This window comes from Perca fluviatilis, chromosome 21 (assembly GCF_010015445.1).
Source record: "Perca fluviatilis chromosome 21, GENO_Pfluv_1.0, whole genome shotgun sequence".
Taxonomy (NCBI): Eukaryota; Metazoa; Chordata; class Actinopteri; order Perciformes; family Percidae; genus Perca; species Perca fluviatilis.
Genome location: NC_053132.1, coordinates 15,579,399 through 15,603,886, shown reverse-complemented (window position 1 = coordinate 15,603,886; position 24,488 = coordinate 15,579,399). Strand labels below are relative to the sequence as shown.

General features: G+C 38.5%; 1 protein-coding gene and 1 long non-coding RNA gene across 2 annotated transcripts in view; both read right to left on the bottom strand.

The window, feature by feature from the left end:
• Positions 1-56: 56 nt before the first annotated feature.
• LOC120551618 lies at positions 57-1,788 on the bottom strand. The gene is made up of 6 exons (XM_039789113.1): positions 1,496-1,788; positions 1,323-1,382; positions 972-1,048; positions 773-826; positions 206-419; positions 57-68 (listed from the first exon to the last, which is right to left on the bottom strand). The coding sequence occupies exons 1-6, from the start codon at positions 1,691-1,693 to the stop codon at positions 57-59; spliced, it is 615 nt and encodes a 204-aa protein (XP_039645047.1). The 5' UTR covers positions 1,694-1,788.
• A 126-nt stretch (positions 1,789-1,914) lies between these two features.
• LOC120550921 overlaps positions 1,915-24,488 on the bottom strand; it is a 38,582-nt gene continuing 16,008 nt past the window's right edge. The window contains exons 2-3 of the long non-coding RNA XR_005637802.1: positions 2,147-2,353; positions 1,915-1,990 (exon numbers count right to left, since the gene is read on the bottom strand). This is a non-coding gene — a long non-coding RNA (uncharacterized LOC120550921). The remainder of the gene's footprint in view (positions 1,991-2,146; positions 2,354-24,488) is intronic.

The following is a 24,488-nucleotide window of genomic DNA, read 5'->3' as shown; positions in this document are numbered from 1 at the left end:
ACAGGATTCTTCCCTTTCTTATCTGGACCTTCAACAAAGAGTCTTTTTTTCTATTTCTACCAGCATTTCTGGAAAACAACAAATACAAGAAATTCAAAAGGTCTTTCAATGTTGATTTTTCTTTCATCCAATCAGCATTTGAGCCCATTGCACCACCAGAGGCCTGATAGGCCATACGTGTCTGATTTAACAAATATGGACATACACCTGTACTTGTGAGGAATTCTTTGGTAAGGGCACCAGTATCAATGCCTGCCTCGGCAAAGAATGTGACCTTAAGTCTACATTTGGGTGAGGTCTTCTTCTGCCGTTGCCACTGTTGCATGCCTCTGTTGTAGAGATCAGTTCGCGACACACAGATGGAAAATGTGTTTGTCTCATCAACTTGACAACCGATCCAATTCAAGATGTCCTCAGAACTGGAAAATAAAAAATACAGTCATTGAACATTTGAATCACAACTAAATCTATGAGTGGTTTTATAATTTCATAGGTGTTTGCTACTGTTTCTCAGGGTGGTTGTTAGGCCTGGTACAATACTCGCACATCCTCCTATACTGGTGATGTTCTCAGGAGTGAGGTGAGGCCTCAATGCCAGTCCAAATGGGCAAAATATACAATGCCATGTTTCTGGATCACTAGATTTCTATATGACCACACATAACATAACTTTTCAACAGGAAAAAGCTAATTGGTACTGCAGCATCTCTTTAAAGGTTTATTGTTCAGATAACATCATTCACCACCATAATTCCCTAATATACCATTTTACCTTTGAAAGGTACTGATTGGATCACTTGACTGATGGCCATCATCATCTGAAGTTCTGTACAAAGAAAACAGATTGTCCTGAATTAACAATAAACAATTAAATTTAAAATTTAAAAATTTGGCAGGAAATCTCCTTACGTCTAATTTATCGTCAAACCAACATGGTATATATAAAAAAGTAGCACTGAAATCAACATTACCGTAATCCGCAACTGGCTGCATGGATCTCAATGATGTCAGGATGAAATGCATTTTTGCACACAGGACACTCAGCTATCTAACAAATGAATTTACAATGCATGTGAATAAAGCGTCACACTACTCCTGAAATATAAGAAAACATATCTAAGTTAAAGAAACTTAAACAACACTTGTAGAGCCTAATTTATAGCACCAGCAAAGTGACATGTATAACACCATGACCTGCAATTGGTGCAAGGAAAAGACCAATTACAAGTTACAATGCTGTTTTTGCACATATTTGCGAGTGCTAATAAATGTCATTTGGAAATTAGGCTCTTAACTTAAAATAACAGCAAAAAGTAGCTTACCTTGTCTGTCTGGTAGCAAAGGGCCGCTGAGAATACATCATCTTCTTCCTTGCAGCTTTCCTGGGGATGAAACACAATAACAACACTTTTCAGCGCAGTACACAATAAAAACATGTCATTTTTCAATCCAATAAATCCTGAAATAATGCCTAAAAGACCAAGCTTTAACATACTTCTTCAGCAGAATCACACAAATTTACAAGTTCTTTCTTGCATTCCTTTGTGTTCTGGAAGAATCTGAAGTGGAACCATTTTCTTGCAGGTTGTACACTGGGCTTTGGGCATCTTCTCAAATTCTTTTGCTTCTGGTGGTAAAGGAATTGTATCCAGTTCTTCTTGTAAAGGAGCAATGTACATTGTGTATTTTCCATTCCCGCTCACTGCTTTTAGCTGCTGGCCGGTCTATCCATTTAAATCTGGAGGAATAACAGCCAATCTCCGCTGCCCACCCCCACCTAAAATTTAACAGTTGTAGATACTAAATATAGCCAATCTGGATATAGAGCAAGGTAAAGTATATTACTCATCTAGGGAGTACATTGAAACACAATTTGAAACCATGGACATTAATACAGTGTATATGCCTACATACCTGTGGACTTGTGCAGCAACCAGCCACCACAGATATTTGCCAGTCTTGGATATGTGCTCAAAAGCAAATCTGAAAACTAAAATGACAGAAGTATGATTAAAACTGTATTAAAATGATTTATATTTTGTCATACTAATATTTATTACATCAAGCATTAATATGAATTGTAAGATGGGTGTTTTTAATCTTTAGATATTACTTTATGCAAGGCAGTTAATTAATGTTTACATACCTCTGAATGTGTGATGTTTTCATTAAGGGTTAATGAACGTTTTCCAAGGCCAGCCAGTATAAGCTGCAGTTCCTCTTCTCCTTTTGGTGTTTTTTTCACGTTGTTTTTCAAGAAAAAAAAGTTCACCAAAAAGCTCTTACCAGGTTGTGTTGGTGTATATGGTGCTTTTTGCCTCTTGCCTCCTTTCGAAAAAATCCAGGAAAAGACCTAAACATATAAAATGGCAAACTATTATTTTCATATGTTATAATCCATCAAAACAGAACAACCTAACTTAAAATATATTTACATTCTCAATGACTGCTTATGTTAGGGTAAATGCAGTTTACTTTATGTTTTATCCAACAGTGGTAATGACAGCTCCATAAAATATTCAAAGCAAAATAATCTAACGTTGAAAATCTGTACCCTTTCCCCCCCTTTTGCTTACATTAGAATTGGGGGCCTAGTTTGTCTAAAAGTACCTACACTGGTTGTGCAATTACAAAATGAATGCAGACAAACGACCCATGTATCCTACCGAGCCATTTCTTGTTTCACAGACTGTCCAGAGTCATTGCGCTGAGGCCTCACTGTCGGCACCGACTGCGCTCCCTGTCCAACAGCAGCTTCTCCTGTACTGCCCTGACTGACTGGCCTGACATTTGCCGGTACACTGTTTCTCAGCAGCAACACCAGGTTTTGGGCTGTGCTTAAGATGCCTGTTAATTGGACCCGAGTAATAAGAAAGACACTAACTAAATGCCAAATGTTATAGCCATATTTATTTTTTAGAATTGTACAGAATACCTGCAAAACACATTAATCATATCAGGGCTTGTCAACGCCCGGGTCTTGGCCCACATTCAGACCAAAAAGCAAGCTCGTCCGAACCAATGCAGTCCATACCACCTGCGGCTGGTCTCAAGCAACTGACTGCTGGCTAATAATGCCATATATCCCACTACAGTGGAATGCATGAATGTACTTGAATGATTGGTTTTGAATAAATGTTGCATTGCCTATCAATAAGTTAATTAAACGTTATTTTATTACCCTCAATCGTTCAGGTCCTCTGGTCGTGAATAAAAAGCAGATACTGACCACTGAGTCAGAAGTTTGTATTAGCACATATGCTCATTAACATTACAATGACTTGCTGGTTGACGTTAACTCATATATCTGGCTCAGTTGTTAACACTACTGATTTGGTCGACATATGATAACAGTGCAGTTTAGTTCTAACATCACTAACTATAACGTTACTTTCACACAGAGCACTTCATCAACGCTAACGTCGTCTAGCACTAGCTAGAGTTAACAGCAAGTTAATATCGTTAGGTTGCAAGCTAAAGCAATAACGTCTATGAGTTGCAGAAATGTATTTATAAAGTGCCATAAATCGTAGGGATGGCTGACGCGAAACTGACGTCCCGAAGCTTTGTTGAGATCCCGAAGCGCCGATGTTTCGAAACACGATCCGAAGCGTGATTCAAAACACCCACGTCACGTGACTACGGCTAAATGAAGCATCGGAGTGTTTCACGAGGGTTTCGACAGGTGGCATGGTCCGGCCATTGACATATATATATAAGGGTCCGCCGAATCAGAGTTTGATTGACAGGGTCTGGAACAGACCACACAATCTCTTGGGTTTTTGTGAGAGGAGTTTGATTTTGAGATAGCGGATTTTTGGTGATATAGTGACATTTATAGTGCGATTTGTTTAGTTATATTTAGGCTTACATTTAAATTTACACATTGACTGATAGGCTAGACAGACAGAGTATAGCCTACATACAGTGACACATTAATAGATAGATAGGGCCTACATATATAGCTACATAGATAGATAGATAGATAGATAGATAGATAGATAGATAGATAGATAGATAGATAAAAATGGAAGCTCCGTTTTCATTTTCATTCAGAGCCACAAATGTCAACATCAGGCCCATCATAATCAACATCAACACCAGTAGAAACACAGGACAGTTTATGGGAACGTTTTGATGATCGTATCCGTGAAACCAAGATGATACACAATGCTACAGCTGATGCCACAGTGGAAGAGAAAAAATACCTCAACTATGCGTTTTTGCCCAGAACTCATGATCCCCTAACTTACTGGAAAGAGAGAGCAGTAATCTTTCCTCATTTGTATGTCCGTGCTAAAAAATATCTTTGCATGCCAGCAACAAGTGTCCCTTGTGAGAGGATTTTTTTCAAAGGCTGGAGACATCATCTGTAAAAAAAAAAAAAGAAGTAGGCTAAGTCCTTCCACAGCAGAGAAATTCATATTTTGGAATACAAATCTATAAAAAAGTGAGACATTGTGGCTTGATTTCTTTTATTAATTCATTTTTCATGACCAAAATAACATTATGCACAGTGAGGAGCCTACAAGCTTCACATATTTTTTTTTAATGGCTCGTTGTCAAGGTTGTTTCAGATCAACACCTGCAAGTGACCACTAGGTGTCCTCGTTGAGACGGGTGTCGGATTGTTTCGAAGCCTCGACACAGTATGGCACGTTTGCTTCAACTGTTTCATTGTTTCACGAAGCCTCGATCTGCACACCACAAATAAATCGTTGTAAAATGTTGAATAAACACGTTATTTACTTTACCTGTGATGCTGAGCCTAGGCTAGCAGCCTCAGGTCTGTTGTTAGCCATCTTTCGCCTTTGACGCATGCGCGTTAGATGGAATCGAGGTTTGATTACCTGCCCTGTGACGGCAGTGACGTCATTTCAACTGTTCTTTACTCGCACCCACAAACTTGAATTTGTGTTCATAGTGAAGAATTCGTAGTCGTAGAAATCAGAGTTGTACTCATGAATGTCATAGCTTCTAGAGTCAGACTCACATAAAAACACAAATGCAATTTATTGACTCACTTGTATGAAAACGTAATTTTGCGTGCCTAAGTTAATTTACGCACAAATGTTTAAAAATACGAATATGAATGCTTAAAGTTGTGCATACATCTTTTTGAAAGTGATCTTACACCATACTGTGGTGGCCCGGGTTGGCACTCGGATGTGATTCTCCCTCGTAAGCGAGAACACCTTTTATTTAGAAGAAAATACTCTGTTATCATCTCATCATATCAAACCAATGCACAAATAATCTTGTAAACCCAGAACAAAACGAGGTTTTGTTTTCTTTCTGCCAAGTGTCCTGGAAGACAATTTATCACATCCTCTTTATCTGGCTAGAAAATATATATTTTTCAAAGGTGGGGATAAAAGACAACATTGACAAAAAAAGATGAAGATTGTATGAAGCCTTCTAGGAAGCAACTGTCAAATACTTAAGGTCTAAAGAAGCATCTTTGAGGGAGAGTATTTATTTTCTTGATAATTATAAATTGACGTTTGCGAGCGGTCTACAGCTTCCCTTTAGGCTACATTTTACCATGTAAGAGATGTGTTTGTGGGTGTGTATGTATGTATCCATCCCAGCATGTGCTCCCAAGCCACTGCTTTCATTAAACTGGCTATCTTTGATTAGGGTTAAGTTTCATGTAACCTGCAATAATAATGGACTTTGTTAGAAACAATGTGCCTTCAGGGTTATTACACGTGTTTCAGTACTAAGAGGATTACTATCTAATAATCACTCAAAACAACTGCAGTAGTGTAGAATTTGTTTGCAAAAAGTCACTAATTTGAAACTAATTTCACTAATGAGATTGAGTTTTGTCCTTTTAAAGTCCTCCTGACCATTAACACATTAACCATTAAACCATTAGTTGGACATAGAAACGGAAGACAAAACTAAAGCATGTTTCTCTTCTCTGTGAAGGACAGCTTTGTAAACCTCTCTGCGGTTGAAAATTGTCTTTGTCCTTGTTTATTTCTCTCAGTGAGACCATATCAAATGCACATTAGGAGGCCCACTCCTCATTTCTGTTGTTCACAGGGAGCGGCAATGGAGTAAAAGATGGATTATATCTCAGTGTGTTGGCATTATCTGCTTATACAGAGGGACGTAAACATGCACGCTCTGTGGTTAGTGTCTGTGGGTAGTGTGTCTGGGAGACAGGCCGACTAAGACATGTGAAAGTGATGCCTGTTGTGAAATCACTGCTGTGGAATGGAGGTCACTGTTTTAGCATTTCTTATTGTACTCTCTGAAACAACCAAGGAATACGGATGCATGAATAATGTATTCAGAGATAAAGTTATCACGTCTGATGCTGAGCCAATGTGCAACTTATTATTTCAGGAGGTGATTGACAGATGATAATGACAAGTGGTATCATGGATTGGTTGTTTGATGTCACGCACTCCTTTGATGTTCGGCTAGAAAGAGAGAGATCAAACGTAAACAAACATGGATGTACAGAACCCTAACAGGAAAGTGGAAGTTCTTACTTGGTAATTAACTCACTCAAGTTTGTTTAGAGGAACAGTTTGCCACCACTGATGTGATGTTAGGTCAAACCTGCATGTTAGTTGTATATTCGTTGGAAACAAACAATGCAACTCAACATAAACATAAAATTTGTTTCTGCAAGTTCCAACTGGTTTTAACAATATTCCACAGCATGACACCCTGGGTTAAATTCTCCCAGCCAAGTCAGCTAAAGATGTGTGTGTGTGTGTGTGTGTGTGTGTGTGTGTGTGTGTGTGTGTGTGTGTGTGTATGTGTGTGTTTCCCTTGTTAACAAGAAAAAGGAAGACAGCAACTATGAGCGCTAACTTTCTTGTCAGGGCGTTTTTTGCTTGCTAGACAAATGTGCAAATGCAATATTGAGTTGATTGAACCAACTCAAATCAGCTGTTCTGGAACCGAAAACTCAGAGTTTCCCATCTCAGGGTGAATCAACTCAGAGTTCAGGGTTAGACTCAGAGTTTGTTAAACCTCCTTCCTGAAATGGGCCCCTGGACAGTTGGAGTTGTGCAGCCTGTTGCATGCAGCTCACTGTGGCTGCAGCTTCTTGTTCCATTACTCTGTTTGAACAATTCAAAATGATCTGCAGTCATAAAATACCAAAATGACCATTGTGATGCTTTTTTTAGACGCATTTTTAAAGAATGATTGATAAGCGCTATCCGCGACGACAAATACACTGCGTTTTCTGTGGCTGCTTCACAATAAAAGCCACCCTGTTTTCCCCCAGTTCAATGCTTTTAAATTGAAGCAGTAGGAAATGTTCCGGGATAGGAGAAAAATGTGCTCTGGTTTATTGCCATTTCTTTAAACCAATCACAATCGTCTTGGGCGGTGGTAAACGCCGGACGGAGCCACAGTGCCACTGCAAAATAGCCTCGTGAAGGAACTTGTTTTGGTGGAGTCGAGAAACTCAGATTGAACAGATAGTCTAGCTAGCTCTCTGGATTTACCCTGCAGAGATCTGAGGAGCAGTCCTCATAAATCGACCGGAGTTTAAAATTCCAACACAAAGAAAGCGAAAGCTAACGGACATCGGGCGGAAAAGAGTGCATCCGGTGGAATGTCCGGCGGCAACGGACCGATCCCGGAAATTGGAACGTCGTGGATATAGACAGTAACTCAATGCAGCTCTGACATGATGTAAAGAGAATGTAAGGCTGTTATCAATGTGGTAAAATTACGTTGGATTACATGCATGCCTTGTTTCCTGGGATACCATCGTGCATGCGAAGACCATTTTAGTGCAGAAAATGTCACTGGGAGTACAATGAGAATATTAAAAAGTATGAACCCATCATAAATATATAGAATATACTATGTATTAAAATACTTGTATGCATTATATACATAGTTTGACTCATTAAAATGTAAATTCCTTTCAAGAGCAAATAATAAAACCGTTTTAAAAAAGTATAAAAAAAACTTGCCCTATGTCACACCACACTGCAGGCACACATATGGATATATAGTGATTTCTTTTTCTTTGTTCTTTTTGACACTCATTTTCTCTCAGCGTCTCTTTATCAACTCCCCCAAATGCTGCTTATTGTAACCCCCTAGCAGCCTTATTCTTTATTCCTGGATTTTCTTTCTCTACCACCCTCTAAAAGGAGAGTTGTATTGTGGGGTTGTCAACATGACTTCTTATTATGGGGCTAAGTAAGTGTAAAATTGACTTTCAGCCAGAATGTGACAACTCACTGAAACCAATTGTGGTGAGTCTGCAGGGTTGCGTCTCAGTGCGTGTGTGTGTGAGTGGGAGAGCATGTCCTTGTATATTTTTTTGTGTTTCAGCATATCTACTTTTGTGCATGGTGCAAACATCGATTGTAAAAAAATCATCTTTTCTAGTGGGAGATCTACTGGGTAGACAAGGATATCATTTTACCCTTTTGATTAATAGAACTATATCCCTGCCCTTAAACTACTAAAACAAAGTGGATTTGCACAGAAACAGTGTTTTACTCCATTAACATCCTTCACTTGTCAACATTCTACTGTAACTAATTTCCAGATTAATATGCCAGATTACTCTTTTCCAACCCTGTTGTTCATTATTTGACAAAAAGTAGACATGTCAGTGCATGTGCAGCCATGCACAGTGTGATATTCAGATTTCTATATTTTAGCTCACATTTATTTATTCACACAAACATTAAACAGGACACATTGTGAGTGATTCCTGTTGCAGATGTCCAATCCTTCAGTCACTTCCTGACATCAGCCTTGCAGGAGTAACTTCCAACCAGGGCCACACACACACACACACACACACACAAACACTCGCCAAGCAATAAAATCCCTCAGTCGGTTGCAAGGAGAACGGTAACGCACCGTGAGCTGGAGTGCTGCTCACTGATGTACACCACTAAGGCGTGCGGTTGAGGTACTCCATACAAGGTTCAATCAATTTGAACTTTGACCCTATTTTGCTTCTGGCCTTTCAAAAGGCAGCCTACAGTATGAACTTACATGAACTGACATAAGAGGAAAGTGGAGGTGGAGCAGACATATACAGGAATACTTCAATGGGAAAACCAATTTCCTGTGTGCGTGCGTGCGTGCGTGTGTGTGTAAATTCTCAGGGGAGTTGTTCAGCAAAAGACATGATACATACTGTAGTGTTGGTATCCAAAAGTATTGAACGGTTTCCTATTAAAACAAGAATAAAGTGTAGACGTTATTGTACTTTAGAGTTTAAAATCTGAGTTCTACAAGCAATGTACAGAGCCCACCATGGTTCAAAGGCTGGAAAAATATTAAAAATATAAATTTCTGTGTTTAGATTAATACACTTTAAAATCCATTTGGAAGAATGCTTAGCAAAGATGTGTTCATAGGAAGATTTGAACGTCAGATATGAACAAAATTTAGAAAAAGAAAAAGGGTGTGTTTTGATAGATTTGAGGTAATACAATTTGTTAGTATCTTTATATCTTGATCATGCACAACAAAACAAATCATGCAAGAATTAAATCCCCCTTCCAATATCATGGATATAGACCGTGCATGCCTAAACACTTAAGCACTTCATTATTTAATGGAAAATAATCTTAAAATGAAATAGCACAACGTGGTGTCAACCAGGGGCGTCGGACTGGGGGGAAAAAGGGGACTGAGTACCCATGGCCCTCGTGTGAGGAGGGCCCAAAAAGATTCTAGAATGAATAGCTGTGGATGCGGGGAGGGGCCCATAGAAAATGCTTTTCTACAGGGCCTAGAATTTTGTGCTACGCTCCTGTCGTCAACCTAAAATACAGCACTTTCAAGCCGGAGAGCGGAGTTCACTTGGCGGTGAAAACAAAATACTTTCACCCAGGAAACGCTCGTTCGGTCCTCGGGAGTGTTTTAATCCAAATCCGATCTTTTTCCTAAACTAAACGAGTAATTTTTGTGCCTGAAAGTAACTGTCGTTGCCGCGTGATGCCAACTTTTTCTGCTCACGCCCACTACCATGGCCCATGAAAGAACCGCCATCTAACGGGGCCTGTACCCGGCACGCAGTCACAACGGCCGCTGGTAGCTGGCGTCCCGGAGCTCTGTAGCAGCAAAATACAACCAGCAACCGCCGTTCGGAGTTTATCGTTCTTAGACTGTGTTAACGTTACAGCGCTTTACTTAGTTTAAACTAAGTACTTACTTCTATTTTAGGTATATAATTTAGATATGGTCTAGGCTATTGTGAAGTAGCATTGATCAATTGGAGGGGGGGGGGGAGTACATTTTGTCCCCACCTGGAATACAAATAATTGTGCAGAGGAAGGGATACGTAGACCAGAAAGGGGGAAATCCCACGCATCCCCCCACAAACGCATTACAAATCCATAGAGCCTGGAGCCCATTAGACAAGGCTAGGTAATAGCTGCTGAAAGAAAACTGTCATTAAAACAAAGCATGATTTGTATTACATGTATTAATCAGAGCATTCACAAAAATCACTCAAAATCAACAGGGGGATGCGCTTAGAAAAATGCTGTTTACACCGGTTTGCAGCTCTTTCTCTCTTCGTCGAATTAGAAATTCAAGCTAATCAACTTAATAGTTTGAAGCAGGACCTCCAGTATTTGGATCAAGCAACTTGTGAAAAAAATAATCATAACAATCAACATTTAGGTCATTATAATTATCGGATCAGACCCCGTATCAGCGGATACACAATGTTAAAGCACTCTTGTCGGTCATCAGGGCCAAAATAACTTGAGCATGATATCCCTAATAACCACTGATTAATAGCACTATAATATGGGACCAGTATGTGAAGTAATACGCATTTGTAGCAGACAGTGTAACGTTTTGAGAACAGCAGTACATATGAATCTGCTGGAGATCCCCTAATGTTTCAACAGGTGTACTTTAAATGTTTTCTCTAACTTCGTTGTTGTTATAGGAAGGTGCCATCCTCCATCCTCTATCCTCCTGTTGTTTTGTTGTGATTACCAGCTGATAAAAACAGCAGTTGGTGTCATATGTGCTTTTCTGAAAAAGGTCAGCTGTTTTTAACTTTTGAAAGCGCTCTGCTCAGCCAAAAAAAAAGAGCTTGGTACAAAGCTTTTTCAAAGGGCAGCCAGATTCTCATTGTTTTTTTAAAAATGTAAAAACAAAAAAAGAAACACACACACTGCAAAAAAAAAAAAAACGCTCTGTTTTGGGACACACAAGCGAGATGGATGTCTGTATTAAACCGGAGAGGGTGGAAAAGATATGGAGAGAGAATAACCAAGAAATGTGAGGGAGATAAGTAGAGAGATAGAGAAGCGAGAGATTCTGTGGGGTAGATAGAGACCCAGGGCCAAAGTGTTTGAGGGAACTAATGTAAGTGAGGATAGAAAGAGCTTTTGAGTCCTGAATAGTCTAACCAAGTGAATGAGAGCGAAGCAGATAGAGCCATACAGAGAGGAGGAGAGATTGCGGATGTCATGTTGACGGATGAGCTGACATTTCCCCTGCCCTCGCTAATGCTGTCTCAGTGCTGACACTGATACTGTACACACACACACACACACACACACACACACACACACACACACACACACACACACACACACACACAAGCTCTAGTTTCTATCTTTATTGAATCTTTCTCGCATTTACTTTGATACAAATGTTTGCTCCTGCTCTCATCCACAGCCCCTCTCACATGCTTATACATGGTTTTCCTCCCTTGCTGCCATTGATTTTTTTCTTTTGTTCTCAACATACACACACACACACACACACACACACACACACAGAAAATATGTATTGCCTTTACCTGCAGATATCAGTGTTTAAAATCTAAGCTGTAACAAGTATAGACTTGGTTCAGATTGTCTATATGCTTTTGTTTTAGGACAAAGTCAAACAGTGATGTCTCTCTCTTCTAACAGCATGTCTGCTAAATAAGCCAGACCTACAGTAATTGAATAATTTATCATAAATGATCTTGAGTAGAACATGAAAACTAGGCCTGCAACCTATTTTGGGCAGAAATGTATGAAAGCAACAAAAAGACTGTACTTGCAACTGCCTGATGTAGAATTATGGGTCATATTTGTCTTTCAAATCCACCCATTGCCTATATATTCACACATTGTCAATTGCAGGTAATATCCAGATATCCCTGTAAGTAATCCACATTAAATTCTGATTCACCATTAAATGAGTAGAATTGTACTGCTCTTCCCTGCAAAAATGATCTTTCTCTCCTGTATATAATTCAGTATAACTCTGGTGTTACAATTTAAATTATAAGGCAAGTTTATTCGTCTAGCATTAATACATTTTAGACAATTCATAGCATTTAATTAGAATGTCATGAAAATTAAATGGTTAAAGACAGAGAAAGTATAAGAGACAAAGTAATAAAAAGTTTCAGTGCGAGTAGAAGTGCAAAAGTGATAGTTAATGAATCAAAGGTGCAGGAAAGTAAGTTTTTAATTTCATGTGGAAGTGGCTAAATTTGCACATCTTATGGAAGTTGGTTCAATCTCTTTGCAGTGTAGTAGCTAACTTGAGATGTAGCGTATTTCTGACTTTAGGCACTAATTGGCGACTGCAGGATTTATATTCTTCAAGCACGTCAGAAATATATTTTGGCTTTCACTCGTGAAGTGATTTATGAAATAGTTGAAGCACTTCTTGTTCTTATTGGAGTTCTAGTTTTTGCACTCAGAACATGTTGCAGTTATCCAATAATAACAATCTCTCGATCTCTGGACATGAAACTTTTGATTATGTTTTTGAAACTAAAAGATTTAGTTATTGCCTGGATAGGGCTGCTGAAACTTTTATCTGAGTCTGTTAAAACACCAAGATTTCTTACTATTTTTTTTTTATTATTGGAGTCAAACAATACGTCTTTCATCTTGTTGCCAATTGAGAAATACAGAGCTTTCTTTGTTCATCCACCCAGTTTAGTTAGTTAGTTAGTATAATATGCATTGATAGTGAATATAGTACCACTGTTATTATCTTGCAGGATTTGTACTAAAGGGAGCATAGAGTGGTGGTTAAATTAAAAGACTCCCTAGAATTGAACCCTGGGGGATTCCACATGTAATGTAACATTTTAACCATGGTACACAATCTTTTTTTATCTCGCAGGGTTGGACCCAAATGAAGCTCATATATATATATATATATATATATATATATATATATATATATATTTATATATGTGTATATATATATATATGTGTATATGTGTATATATATATATATATATATATATATATATATACACTGTAAAAAAGTACAGACCCATTTGGTTATGTCCACTTATTTCTTATTTTTAACTGAACACGCTTATACAAGTTTTGGATTTTGAACTCAACTTTATGAGTTTTTGAAAGTTAAACTTGCATTTATTCATTGGGTCCACTATTTAAATTTTTTATCAGATATGTATGTGTTGATTGAACTTGGGTATGTAAGTTATCAGTTGAAAAAAAAAGTGTATGTGTTGCAACAAAAAATGGTTGCCTTTCGATTTTAAAATAACCTGTCTTCACAGCATAGTTAAAGCATGGACAGAATAAATTGATTATACACTGCAGATAAGTGATGTAGCCTATGCAATTTCTACTAAAATACAACAAGTGTTGTGGCGAACAACAAAGCACTAGTGGGAGGAGGGAGTACCTGTCAAAGGCTTGTGAATTGTGAATTTGGCATTTCACTCTTCTCATATTGAAATGTACTTGAAAAGTACTTTTCAAAAGTCAAACAGCTCCGCCCACATTTAGCCCAACCCCAATCTACATACTGCAGTCAGGTGCAATTGGTTCATTGGCTGGTCAATTCCCATGATGCAAGGCGGTAAATAGAGTTGTGTTAAAATTTGCTGAAAAGTTTGCAATTTGTTCGGAATTGTTTGTTTGAATTCCGTTTATTAAACGTGTGCTTGAATGTAGTGTTTTGTTGCCTGGTAATTGTCATTGTTGTGCTGGTTTACATTTGTAACCATGAGTTAAGTGACTGTTATGTTTGATAAGAAGAGCTGGAGTATTGCAGCATTAGACTTTGAGCAGTAATAGGCTTCCTTCAGCTATTAATCTGCAGTGTGTCACTTCATTAGCCCAAGTGACACAAGATCAGAGGCTTTAGAGGGACCCCTATTTTGCATGGGGCCCTGGGGCGGCTGCACCCAAGCACCCACACTATCTCCACTATAAATGTGGTTATGTTATTGTAACTTTAAACCGTGAGTTGTATTAAAGCAGAAAAGTATGTCTGTTATACTAGGCAAGGAACGTTTCTTGCATTATTAAAGAAAGTAATTTATTTGTTTTAACTTAAAGTATGAAGTTAAACTAAGTAATTAAAAGTTAAATCAACTAAAATAACAACTTTAACAAAACTAGAACACTGTAGTTACATCACCCTCATTAACTTTAATTTCTAAGTTGAAACAAAAGCAGTCTTCAAGTTGAGTGAACTTCGATTTTCAAGGCTGAAGGTGAACTTTCATTTCCAAGTTAAACTACCATGAAATTTATTACAGTGTGTGATCTTTTAGTAAAAACATTAGTCTGCTTAAGTTGAAAGTATAAGTTCAATTGCTGCCTTAAAAACATGAGTACACCTAACTTGAAAAGACAATTGGTATGAATACAGTTAGTTGAAATTAAATGTAAAATTGTATGTTTGTTTAACAAAAGGAAGCAAGTTTCCTTGAATATACAATGTAAGATAGATGGTTGTTTTAACTCACAGTATCAAGTTCTAACAATAAATTATTATTAATTAAACATCTTCTCTAACTTCGCCGTGTGAGTTGAAATAGCATACAATTGTATTTTTGCTTGACAAGAGGAAGCAAGTTTCCTTGAGTGGACAATGTAGTATTGATAGTTGTTTTAAATCACAGTATCAAGTTCAAACAATAAATGATCATTAATTAAACATATTCTATAATCTAACTTTGTGGGTTGAAACAACACTATTCTTAATGTTGGCTTTACTCACATTTTTAAGGTAGCAATTGAACTTTTAAAAGCAGTTGGAAGTGAGAGGATGTTTCTTTTTTTGCTGAGTATATATATATATATATATATATATATATATATATATATATATATATATATACTCAGCAAAAAACATCCTCACTTTCAACTACTTTCTATTACAGTAAAGTTAACATGCGTAAAACTTTGTATGAACATAAAATAATTCAACTACTAAGAACTAAACTGAACAACGTTTCACAGACATGTGACTAACAGAAATGGAAAAATGTGTCCCTGAACAAAGGATGGTCAAAATCAAAAGTCACAGTCAGTATCTGGTGCGGCCACCAGCTGCATTAAGTACTGCAGTGCATCTCCTCCTCATGGACTGCACCAGGTTTGCCAGTTCTTGCTGCGAGATGTTACCCCACTCTTCCATCAAGGCACCTGCAAGTTCCGGACATTTCGGGGGCATGGTTCTCGGCCCTTACCCTCCGATCCAACAGGTCCAAGACGTTCTGGGATTGAGATCCGGGCTCTTCACTGGCCATGGCAGAACACATTAACATTATTAATTAATTACATCAACATTACTGTCTTGCAGGAAATCGCACACAGAACGAGCGGTATGGCTGGTGGCATTATCATGCTGGAGAGTCATGTCAGGATGAGCCTGCAGGAAGGGTACCACATGAGGGAGGAGGATGTCTTCCCTGTAACGTTCTGCAACTTTTGATTTTGACCATCCTTTGTTCAGGGACCCATTTTTCCATTTCTGTTAGTCACATGTCTGTGAAACGTTCAGTTTAGTTCTTAGTAGTTTAATTTTTTTATGTTCATACAAAGTTTTACGCATGTTAAGTTGGCTGAAAATAAAAGCAGTTGAAAGTGAGAGGACGTTTATTTTTTATATATATATAGATATATATCTATATAGATATAGATATCTATATATCTATATATATATATATATATATATATATCCTAATAATCAGACTGAATAGCCATTTTGTTTTCATTATTCAGTTTAACATGTGTTCATGTTGGCCTTTTTCTGTTTTGGGCAAGTGAGATGGGAGTAGGTATGTTGCTCTAACCAAATCACACATCGCTAAATTTTTAGTCAAAACGGATAACATTTGTCATGAATAACAAAGACATATGCTGTTAAGTTGTTAGTCTATTTCTGTATAGGCAACTTATATAAGCATTTTACTGTCGTTATTTTTCATGGATGTATTTTTTTTTGTTGGCTTTGGTATAAGAACATGATGTCCCCATTATTGATCTTACCTGACTGGCCTGGGGTTGTTTTTTCAACCTCTAAGCAAAATGCCAGACCTTTTTAGATTGCTAAAAAGATGTGGGCAGTGATTCAGAGGTCAAGCAATGGAAATGTAATAATAGTGTCTCAAGAGTTCCACAGTGATTAGCAAATAATTTGAAACTTTTCCATGAAACCTAAAACTTGCTTTTCCATCTAGGTTGTCAGAGAAAGGTAATGTGAGCTGAATTCAGGTAGGACTTGTACACACCTCCTAAAACTATTCCATTTAATGTTAAACTAAATTCTCTTTTTGTACCTTTTTGAAGTTGTGTAGGCTTTGATCAAAGACTGGGCTGCAAGCTGTATTCCTGCCATAATGTGCTATCCTTCATGACCCAAGGGCCTACAAAATGTATTCATCACCTTTTACAAAGTAATAATAACAAAGCACAGCTGTCAAATCTCAAAATATAATTATGTTTATTTCCCGAAGAGCTGGAAGGTTTTTGAGTCACAAGGTTTTCACCCATTAATGCAGCTATTGTGATCTATAACAATACAACACAATTTGGCATGTTGGTATTTTATGTCCCACTATGCTAAAAAATATAATCAATAATCCCCAAACTGAACAGTCTTGGACGTCTTTATTTTGTTTTATTTATGGGGAGCAAATAAGGTAGAATTAGTCTCCTGAGTGATGTAATTGGAAGATGCTGAATCCTTGTTGTCTTAATTAAAGCTCAGTGAAAAGACAAAAGAAAGAAAATTAGCATGGCCCAAAGCCTTTGTGCACAACACCATCAGGAACGTGAGGTTTTCAAGCTAATAATTATGTTGATTGTTGCTTGGTAGTCTGAGCAATGCTTTCTGAAAGCAAAACAAACCATTACAACCATCATCAAGGGAAAGGGCAAACTCATCACTCAATCAGTCACACAGAAGTTAGGGACAAATCACAACTCCAATAAAAGGCATGTAAAAAAGAGATGAAGGTTACCTGGGTCCTGACAGATCCTTTGCACTCATCCCTGTACCATGTGCATACTGCAAACACCAATCCAAATTAGTTTACTCTCAGGGAGTATTTCTAAAGGCTGTTAAATTGTTATGTTTTTTGTATTTGTTTACGTCATTCGCACAATTATATCCAGTTGATAATCTCAATGGTAGAAATAAATACTTATGGATGTGAATGCAAATCATCAACATTAACACTTCTCAAAGTTGTCTTTTAACTGCCTGAATCATTGTTTGTAGTAGTGCCTTCAGTACCCTAAATTATCCAGCAGAGCATAGTTGGTCCAAAATGCTGCAGTCAGATGAGAAATAAGGGAACTCAACTTCAGTGGCTCCTGCTCACAGTTTAGGATTGATTTTAAAATGTTATTGATCACATTTAAGGCACAGTTTGGACCAGTGCCCAGTCAAAGATCCCCAGGCAGAACTCTTTTGCTCATTTCAAATTTGAAGCTGAAGACTAATGCTGACCTTACACTAGATGATATTTGAAGCAATTTCATGGTTTGGGATATCTTTGAATTCCTGTTCATGAAAGTGTAAGAAATCCGTGAAAGTTATCTATAAGGGTGACAGAGCCTCATATACTTAATAACAGTGTTTTGGTAGAGCTTTATAAATGAAAAACTGAGGGCCATCACACATTTCCAGAATCTGTGTCTAGATTTTCTCTTGCTCTTCATTTGTATGTCTCCCTTAGTGGAGGAAATTGATTAAGCAGCTAAAATCAATCATGTGATCACTCTTAAAATATAATTTACTCAAAACATGTGTGTCTAGTTGGTAAATATGCAACGGTATTTATATAGGTAAACAGGATATCGTACCCACACTAAGTTAAAATGATGGGTGTTGTCTACCACACATGCTCCTCATATGAATATGTATTAGGGCTGGGCGATAAATCGATTTTATCGATTAACTCCAATGTGTAGTTAACGTTAATTTGTTCAAATGAAAATCGTAGTTCCGAACGGGCTCAACACCAGCTACAGCTTACCTGACGGAGCACCACGCGGAGCACCAGAGCCGGTGTTAAGGAACTCTGTTGCGGCTCAACACATTTACTAAATGCTGCTGATACGACCGAGCTGTGACGGAGGTCTGTAGCGGCTTAAACAACTAGCAATCGCCGCTCTGTAGCACGGAGCTCTTCTTCGGAATTTTTTTACCACTAGCTAGTTACTACGAAGGAGCTTGCTACAGGTATGCTACATTCATGAGACCATGGGATGTTAATGTACATTAGCAACAGATAGAAAATAGGGGCAAGGTTGCGCGATTAAGTTAATGATTATCGATTTAAATCTTAAATCGGATTTTTTGTGAAAAAATCTGGGATTGTTTTTTTTAGGCCATATCGCTCAGCCCTAATATGTATAAGCTCAGCCTCGGGGGGCAATGGCCAATATTTCGGGGGTTCGACTCTTAAAGACAGTCGCACACACACACACATACACACTGAGATGACTAACACTAAAGCACTGGCATGTGTCAGCCCGGTCTCATGGAAGTTCGTGTAAATGTGACGTTATTTGAATCTATTGATACGTGTTCACGGAGACGTTTTTGTCGTTTTTTACGTGGTGGACAACACGAAAATGTGAACCAATGTATTTCAATGGGAAGCATATTTCGTGGCCACAGAACGAAATTGTGGTTGGTCGGGGTGGTGGATGGGTCAAACAACACAGGACTTTCACACCGGAGACCGGGGATCGCGCCCCGCGTGTGGCAGTACCTTTGTCCCGCGCGTTGCAGTTCCTTTGTCGGCGTGTCCCGCGTGTGACGGTTCCTTTCCCCGTTCTTTTTTTTTCCTAACCCCAACCGTCTCGTTATTGTGGCGTTTCATTTCCCGTGTCCTGCGAGTGGCGGCCCGCGAGTGGCGGCCCCGCGAGTGGCGGCCCGTTCCGTTGTTTTGGCCGGCGTGTGGCGCCTCATTTCCCCAAACAACACAGGACTTCCACCCGGGCGAGGCCGCCTCCCGGCGTCCTTTCCCCGAGAAAATAACGTAACAGTTACACGTAAAAAACGAGAAAAACGTCTCCGTGAACACGTATCAATAGATTAAGAATAACGTGTACATTTACACGAACTGCCGTGAGACTGGGTTGCATGTGTAACATGTTTAAGGAAAGAAACATAGACTTACTCATACAAAATTCGTCATACATGAAACACATTCTCACATGCAGTAGTGGCAGTGTTAAGTGATGTGTTTCTCTCTGTTGACTGTTGTGTGACACCTATTTAAACCGTTCACTAACATCCTCTGCTGCTGCACCATGAGACAGACATTAGTCACTTTTATCTTCACACAAATGCTGATCACACACGCACACATGCACACGCACACAGTTTTTCATGTGGTGTGAAACAGCTACTGTCTGTCCTCAGAATATATTTAACCTCATTCTAGCTGGGAGGAGGGGGAAAACATATTCATACACACGCTCATTCATCATTTCTTTCTCCACGCATGTAGACCTGCACATTCTCTCTCCATCACTTATTTCTCTAAAGCTAAGAGGTCACTGTCTGTGTGTGGTAGATAATAATGAATTATGGTTTTTCTGTACACTAATACAGTCAAAGAGGTTAAATCACATATTCAAATGACTGTCTATGATTTTGTGTGTGTGTGTGTGTGTGTAATCTGCTGATGCCAAGTGTTCATTTGACAGGTCATAAAGATAGATATCTTCCCATTACCTTCATAATCCCATGACCTTTACAATCAAAAGTCAATCAAAATTAATTTATATTTTCTCAAGGCTTTGAGCTGGCGATAATGTCACAAGATGGGAGGTTGTCTTTATACTAAATATGTATTTCAGATCTTAACTGTGTAAATGTCCTCGCTTTATTAAATCTAATTTGCTAACTCTGAACCTATTACATTTTTTTTACTTGATTGGCATTTCTTTTGAACTCTGAATGAATTCTGGATCTTCTATAGCAGCTCCAAATTGGTTCATGCATTTTAAAATGTAAAACTGTGATGTTTAAATTTGAACCCTCACAAACTTTTGAACCTTAAAGATATTGGCACGGAAATGGACTATAGTGTGAAATAATGGGATGTCCACTCCTTACTCCTAAGCTGGTAAAGCCTCCAGTTTCATTGGATTCTTTTTGGGAAGCCTTTAGAGTAAAGCATTTGGTAATGACTTGAGTGTATTCAGGGGAATCTCACATGTAGAGATTGATTTTGGTTTCTCATATGTATAATGGAATGTGAGAGGCTTTCAGACAATTGAAACGAAAGTGGTGGGATTCCAGTGCAAATATTTAAACATACTTGCCCTCAGTAAATACATTATCTTGTAAAACTTCAATGTACAGTATATATATTCAGTAACTAAGCCCTTGGAGCTTACAAGGCCTTCATATGGCAGAAACACATTAACATTGCAAAGTGATTTCTGTATCATAAAATAATCCTTTCTAAATAAAGTATTTCAGTGTTTGAATCCTTAATTATCTTCTGCAATGTACAAGTTGAATTTGTGTCTAATAATAAAACATTCTAACAAGGAATAAAAAAAGCCCTGCCTGATGCTACAAGAAATATAGCACATTGCATATGAGGTTATTTAAGGATGAGCCGTGTGCCTCCATTAGCTTTAAAACAAGACTAAGACTCTACAGTCTTGTCTATGAGGCTGTACTTAGGTACAACAGTTCTTGGAGTGAAATGCTAAGGTCGGCATGCTAACATGCTTATGTTTAGTATTGCGTCAGGTTTATGTCATATCTCGCGAGCGCGATAAAACATGCTCACGAGCAAATTATATAATTTCTCACACGCAGATATTACTGTTTGCACACCAATTCAACAATCGAGAGTTGTACAGGCAGCATGAAACAAAACATAATGAGAGGGAAAGAATGGCACCTGCATGTATAAACTAAGCATCACGCGCACAGAGCAGCCTTTGTTATGAAATGTCGGTGAATCCTTGCCGATGTATGTACCAATACAGCCTACCTCTAACATTAGAGCTAACGTTAGCCTTAACTAACATGGCTGTTGTTAGCCTGGCCAGCCAGTCTGATTAATCCAGAAACTGAAATGTTTCATGACGTGGTGTATGATGTGTTGTTAATGTGTGATCACGTTCTACTAATAAGTTAAACATGCCAAAAACAATATAAGTATTTGGTTAGTTGGCTTTTACATTTATGTTATGGATTAATCAGACTGGTTACATGCTGCCAGTCCAACATGCTTCTATTCAGACATGCCGCTATTCCGACATGCTGCTATTCCCTAACCCTAACCCCTAACCCTAACCCTAATGGAAACAAAAATTGTCGGAGTGGTGGGACGTTTGAAAACAATGGAAGTGCCGCCACTCCGACAATTAGACGTCAACGTCGGAGTGGGGGTATGTCGGAATGGATGGCGGAACCCAATCAGACTGGCTGGCCAGCTAAACGATAACCATGTTAGCTGACATTTCAAAAGCATCACACATATCCCAACAACAGGCTTCGAGAGCAGAGCAGAATCAACTTCAAGAGCAGAGTTTACCTGCGAGAGCGTGTATGCCCTCAGAAGACACTCGCAGGCGCGTGGCGACTGCTCTGTGTGCGTGCTGCTTAGTTTTATACGCGCAAGGTGCCATTCTTTCCCTCTCTCTATGTTTTCTTTCACGCTCAATAGCTGCCTGTACAACTTTCTGCTGTTGAATTGGTGTGCAAAGAGTAATATCTGCGCATGTGAAATTATATAATTTGCTCGTGAGCATGTTTTATCACGCTCGGGAGATATGACATAAACCTGACACCATAGTTTAGCAAGTGTAATGTTTACCGTGTGCACCACCTTAGTTTAGCGTGTTAGCATGTTAACATTTGCTAATTAGTGAAAAAGACAAAGCTGAGACCAAACGGAATGTCATTAGTTTTTAATATTTTAATTAGAAATATTGAACATTTCCAAATGAAAACAGGATGTGATTAGACAGTTACTGTAGGTAACCACGGGTTCAATCTCCAGCTAAATCTTATTTTATTTGTTAAAGTTTTACTTGATTATTTTGTATCTGTGTGCTAATCTTAAAGCTATAGTGCGTAGTTTCTGTCGCCCCCATGAGGAATTCTAAGTAATAGCAACAAAACTGTCGGCGCGTCCCCACATGATACAGCCTTCCGTGATTGCGCACAGCTCCCACCCCTCCTCCACACAGTTGCTAGTAGCCAAGGAGGACACGGAGGATTAAAAAAAACATGACCGACTCTTCAGAAGAGGTAATTATCTTCACTCAAGTTTCTGCGTGTGGAAGTCGCCGGACGACACCCTCTTCTGAACAAAGCCATACTGAGAAATACAGAGAGAGTTGTGTGGAGCTGATAGTCTTAATTAGCTTTGTAGCAATTAATTTGGCAATGGCTTGAATGTAACAGATGTTCATTGATATTGAAAAGTTACGCACTAAAGCTTTAAGGAAGCTGTTTTTGGTTACCATCAAAAAAACAAAAAAAGACATTTATATTTGGCACTGCAATGTGAAATCCAGAAAGATCAAACATGATCATCACATAACTTTTTAATACTTAAATATAAAGTAATGTTGCCACCTCAAAGGAAATGATTAACAGCTTGGCTAATCAACTGGATCCTGGCAATCCATGTTGCAAATTAAAAAGGACATTTCATTTAAAATATAGCACCCTCTGATCTTGCTTGGCAAGGTGTGAATATATTTTATTAACTTATCAGCCAAGGCTACTTAAAACATCAAAAGAAGCACCAAACAGGATCAGTGTAATGGGACGTATTTGCCTATGCACCTGCACCAGGATTTTTTAGGTTCATATTTTAATCCTAAAATAAGTTTTGAAACAAATGTGTGACATTTCTTTGGCTCTTAAGTATTAGAGATCTAAGGGTGAAGATGTTGGCTTGTGAGTGGAGTGCCCATCCCCAACTGTGAGCCGAGAAAACGCGCTCCCTCCTCTCCAGCACACCTCCCTGGTGGTGCCCTTGACAAAAGCACTTAACCCCACCTGCTCCAGCTGAGCAGCACTGTAGCTGTATTGAGTCACTCCCTGGAGTCACTTTGTGTAATTGAATGAGGGTGAAATGGGTGGTATTTTTAAAAGAAAAAAGTGTTTCCAGTGGTCTTTGGTTGAAAGAAAAGACTAATCATGATGAGGATGTGCTTTGTGATGAACAATGTTGTGCAGCTTTTCAGTTTGTGTATCTTTTTAGATGCTCTCTTTGGAGTAAATGCATGATTTTTTAAAAGAATCCTCAGCCCCCTGTGCTCTTTGGAGTCAACACTAGGGGTGTAACTCTGTCTGTTAACTTCACAAAAAGATCTGTCCTTCTGTATCTGCAGTGTTTCCTTGAGGATTTTTTTTTTAGCAGTGGGGGCAGGTCCGAACACCTTTACTTGCCTCATAGTTTTATGAGTTTTGCTGCCCACCAATTATACAAAAGTAATATGTATAACATAATTGGTTTGAAGCCCACTTTAAAAAACATTTAAACTGAGTCTAAATAAAACCTGTGTGACTGTGTGAAAATGAATAGTGGAAATAGAAATAAGTGTTTTTTTGGTAACAGTGGAAAACTATAACATCCTTTTTCTTTAGAAATTACAGATTGTGCACCATGTCAATTGGAGGAGGTCTAGAGGAATGTAAAGAATGTTAAGTCTCTATAGTCAGGTTTCTATCCCAATGTAATGCAAATTTTCACTGACTTAAAGCGCCCATATTATGCTCATTTTCAAGGTTCATAACTGTATTTTAAGGTTGTACCAGAATAGGTTTACATGGTTTAATTTTCAAAAAACACCATATTTTTGTTGTACTGCACAGCTCTCTCTCACTGCTGCAGATCCTCTTTTCACCTGGTTTCTGTTTTAGCTACACAGTGAGACCTCTTTTCTTCTTCTTCTTCTGTACTAGCTTTGATTGCACTCGCACATGCGCAGTAGCTCAGATGTAGATCATGTCAGCTAGCTAACTCTAGAGACAGCAAAAGAAAGGCTGTTTCTCCAACTTTGGTCAGTTACAAGGCAGGATTAGCTGGGAGACTTCTAAATGAGGGCGCACATGTAAGTAGTTCTTTTGTAGATTATGGTGAACTTGTGTGTGTTGTAGCAGCGCTTTGCTATTGAGAACGAGGTAGCATGCTAGCGTTAGCATTAGCGTTAGCATGCTAACGCTACGAGCTAACGGTTGTGGTTAGCCAGCTCGTTTCGGATTGTGATGTCACAAGCCGGGCCGAT